Source organism: Cicer arietinum, chromosome 1 (genome assembly GCF_000331145.2).
Source record: "Cicer arietinum cultivar CDC Frontier isolate Library 1 chromosome 1, Cicar.CDCFrontier_v2.0, whole genome shotgun sequence".
NCBI lineage: Eukaryota > Viridiplantae > Streptophyta > Magnoliopsida > Fabales > Fabaceae > Cicer > Cicer arietinum.
In genome coordinates, this window is record NC_021160.2 from 49327259 (window position 1) to 49330636 (window position 3378).

The window sequence follows — 3378 nt, forward strand, 5'->3', positions numbered from 1 at the left end:
GCTGATAGAGTTCCAGACATGGAGAAGAGGAACTTATTGAATCTGCTTCTTCTTGGTGCTCTTTCACTTCCTACTGCTGGAATGCTTGTTCCTTATGCTACCTTCTTTGCCCCTCCAGGGTATGTTCTTTATTTATTATTATCGTTGTTATTATTTTTCCTATCCGAATCAATAAGTAAAATAACCTCTTTGTGAAATTGGGTGTTAGTTGGAAGGTTTTGTGTATGTATGAAACTAAATAATTGATTGAGTAATTCTATTAATTAATTGATACATACTTGCTTTTTTAACATATATTTTGTTACTATTAGTTAAAATATTTATGTTTAAAAAATTAAAGTTTTAATCCCTATTTGGTGAGACCTTTTGATGTTGTATATTGACTTGTATAATTGTGTTGTGTGAATTGGCGTTTAGTTTTAGTGCACGTTTGGATTTGCGGTAATATTGACAGAATTACGGCGAGTACTCTATATAACTTCGACAAATTGTAAGTGTCATTGTGATGTTGCCAAACACAATGCTCATTCACACCTATAATGTGCTATTTCTTTGAAATATTGACACTTATTGTAATTATTTTTTTGAAATATGGCTCCATTATTTCACTTTGCTTTCTTGTCTCATTAACATCAAAGGCTATATATAGCATATAATCCCAAAGTCTATCATATTGCTAATTATCTATTGCATTTGACCTCCAAAAGTTTTATGATTCACTGTTATCCAACCAATATGCTGTTTATAATTCTTCATTTTGGGTTTCTTCATCTATCCAATTATTAACCTGTATAAAAAAATTACAGGGCAGGTTCTGCAACTGGTGGTACCGTTGCCAAGGACGCCATTGGGAATGATGTCATCGCCGAGCAATGGCTCAAGACACATGGACCTGGCGACCGTACTCTTACACAAGGATTGAAGGTAAGTTGTATGCTGTCAAGTGGTTTAGAACATCTTCAACAGAATTTCTTACCAAATTCTTTACATTAATATTGGAAGCTTTAGTTTTCTCAGACTATTCTTCAATCTCACTTCTCATAGCTTCTTGCTTTCATTTGTTCTCTTTAGCTCAACAAGTTTATGTTGCTTCTTTATTTCACTTATACATGCGCGAGGCGAATGTCTGCTTGCCATAGCTCTAGACTTTAGTTATGTTAGCTTGTCGCTTAGATCATTACATAGGAAGTTAGTTATGTTAGTTGTAGTTAGTTGGTTTTGGGCTTTCACAAATTCAGTTATGGCTTATAACTGAATTAGTTAAGTGATTTGTTGTATATAACTACTTGTGACATTTCAGTTTTAATCTCAATGAAATAACTGATAATTCCACAACAATTTTCACTCAAGTCTTTTTATCTTCAATTCTGCATTCTTTCTGTAAAATTACTTTAATCAATTTTGTAAGAAACTCTAACAAGTTATAATAACAACCCAACATTCGCCTCGCGCATGCATAAGAGAAAAGAATTTCCTTTTAAAACTTATATTTGGATTCTCTACAACTGTTGTATGGTGCAGCAACTGTGAGGTCTATTATATTTAGAAAGATAAAATTTCTCTCTTAATTTAATGATCCTCACAACTGTTGCACCATACAGTAGCTGTATAGGATCCAGGTCCCTCAAACTTCTAAATTTCAACTTGAATAACTACTTTCATATTTTGAATGACAGGGGGATCCTACCTACCTTGTGGTGGAGAAAGACAGAACACTTGCAACATATGGGATTAATGCAGTATGCACTCACCTCGGGTGTGTCGTGCCGTTTAACACCGCCGAGAACAAGTTTATCTGCCCCTGCCATGGATCTCAGTACAATGATCAAGGAAGAGTTGTAAGAGGACCTGCTCCCTTGGTAAGCAAATTGGAAAACCTTGTCATTTATGAATTTTGTTGTTTGAATAGATAAAATATTTATTTAAAGTTGGATTATTTTTATAAATTATAAAAGTTTTGGGATAAAAATATAAAAATCAAAAGAAAAGTGTTTCAAAATGGAATTATAAAATTTGGGCTAAAACTAAAATTTTAAAAAAGTTGAGCGACGAATGTGCAAAATTTATAAGACCTATTTACAAATGTTCAAAAATTATATGGACTATTTTGTAAAATTATAAGAACCAATCTCCAAAGTTTGAAAACTATAAGGATTAATGTGCAAATTTTGAAATATATTGAGTTAAAATTGTAAATTTTGATAAAGTATTGGGACAATTTTAAGATTTATAATTTACAAAGTAAAGGGAGTATTTCAAATTCTTAAGTTTTATGTGGTATTCAAAATTGTCTAAATTTAACTTAACAAAATACTTACGAAAACTTTTCATGTTAAATTTTTTTCCTAATTTATTATCCAAAACATGTAATTTACATTGAACAATTTGAACTACTCTAAAAATTTGCATTTCCTCAAAAAATTATTTCATTTGAACACGCTCTAAGTATTCACGCCACATATTATTTGTTTCTCAGAATTCAATCTTCAATTATCTTTGCTTCATGTACTTTTGTTATTGGATCAGTAAAGAATATTCTTGATCTTTTTGTTGGACAGTCTCTGGCATTGGCACATTGTGATGTAGGTTTGGATGATGGGAAGGTCTTGTTTGTTCCTTGGGTTGAAACAGATTTCAGAACTGGTGATGCTCCATGGTGGTCATAAACTTCTTAAAACTGTCTCTTAATTGTCACATATAAATATATATATATCCATATCTGAAATTGAAACATTTCTGTTTTGTATTGATGCATAAACACATTTTGTCATCAAATTAAATTAATATTATGTGAATTGGAGCTCGTATAAGGTGAAAACAAAATTTAGACTTCAATTTTTTTTATGACTTTTTACTTTTTGTATTAGGAGTCTCGTATTGAATGGAATATAAATTGAACAATCTCATGAATTGATTTTTTAGAGTTAATTTAGACGGAATCCAATCAAACTGTAAGATAATGTGTCAATTGACTTTAGGGATACACCTCATTGCTACTTAACATTTCTTGAGACCTACTTAACATTTCTTGAGACCTAAATGAAGACTTGGTGGTCTTATATTTTTTTGTCTTAGAAGAGATTTAAATTCCATCATAATTAACTCATACGATATTCTGGATTCGAATTTAGAACAAAATATCAAACCTAACAATATCGGCATTTGACACTTGAGTTAAGACTTAAGGACTTGGTTTCTTATTGATTATGTATGAGACTAGATTGAAGTAAGACTCAAAACATGCATTATCACCTAGATCTAAAATCTTGAAAACAACACTTGAACAATAACTAAAAAACATAATCTGAAGTTGTAAGGTGGTTTGAGAGTGGTCAAGTGATAAAAAGGTGATAAATTTAATTCTCTCTTCTAATAAAA

The 3378-nt window shown here is 31.0% G+C and overlaps 1 protein-coding gene across 1 annotated transcript; it reads left to right on the forward strand.

Annotated features, from left to right (window-relative positions):
- Positions 1 to 6: 6 nt before the first annotated feature.
- Positions 7 to 2835, forward strand: LOC101497453 (cytochrome b6-f complex iron-sulfur subunit, chloroplastic). Its single transcript, XM_027330505.2, has 4 exons — positions 7 to 119; positions 807 to 924; positions 1677 to 1859; positions 2559 to 2835. Exons 1-4 carry the CDS (start codon positions 19 to 21, stop codon positions 2664 to 2666), a joined length of 510 nt encoding a protein of 169 aa, XP_027186306.1. The 5' UTR covers positions 7 to 18; the 3' UTR covers positions 2667 to 2835.
- The last annotated feature ends 543 nt before the right edge of the window (positions 2836 to 3378 follow it).

Coding starts and splice junctions, on each gene's coding strand:
- LOC101497453 (XM_027330505.2), top strand. CDS start 19: ATGGAGAAGAGGAACTTATTGAATCTGCTTCTTCTTGGTGCTCTTTCA. Junction 120..806: donor ACCTTCTTTGCCCCTCCAGG/GTATGTTCTTTA, acceptor AAAAAATTACAG/GGCAGGTTCTGCAACTGGTG. Junction 1,860..2,558: donor TAAGAGGACCTGCTCCCTTG/GTAAGCAAATTG, acceptor TTTGTTGGACAG/TCTCTGGCATTGGCACATTG.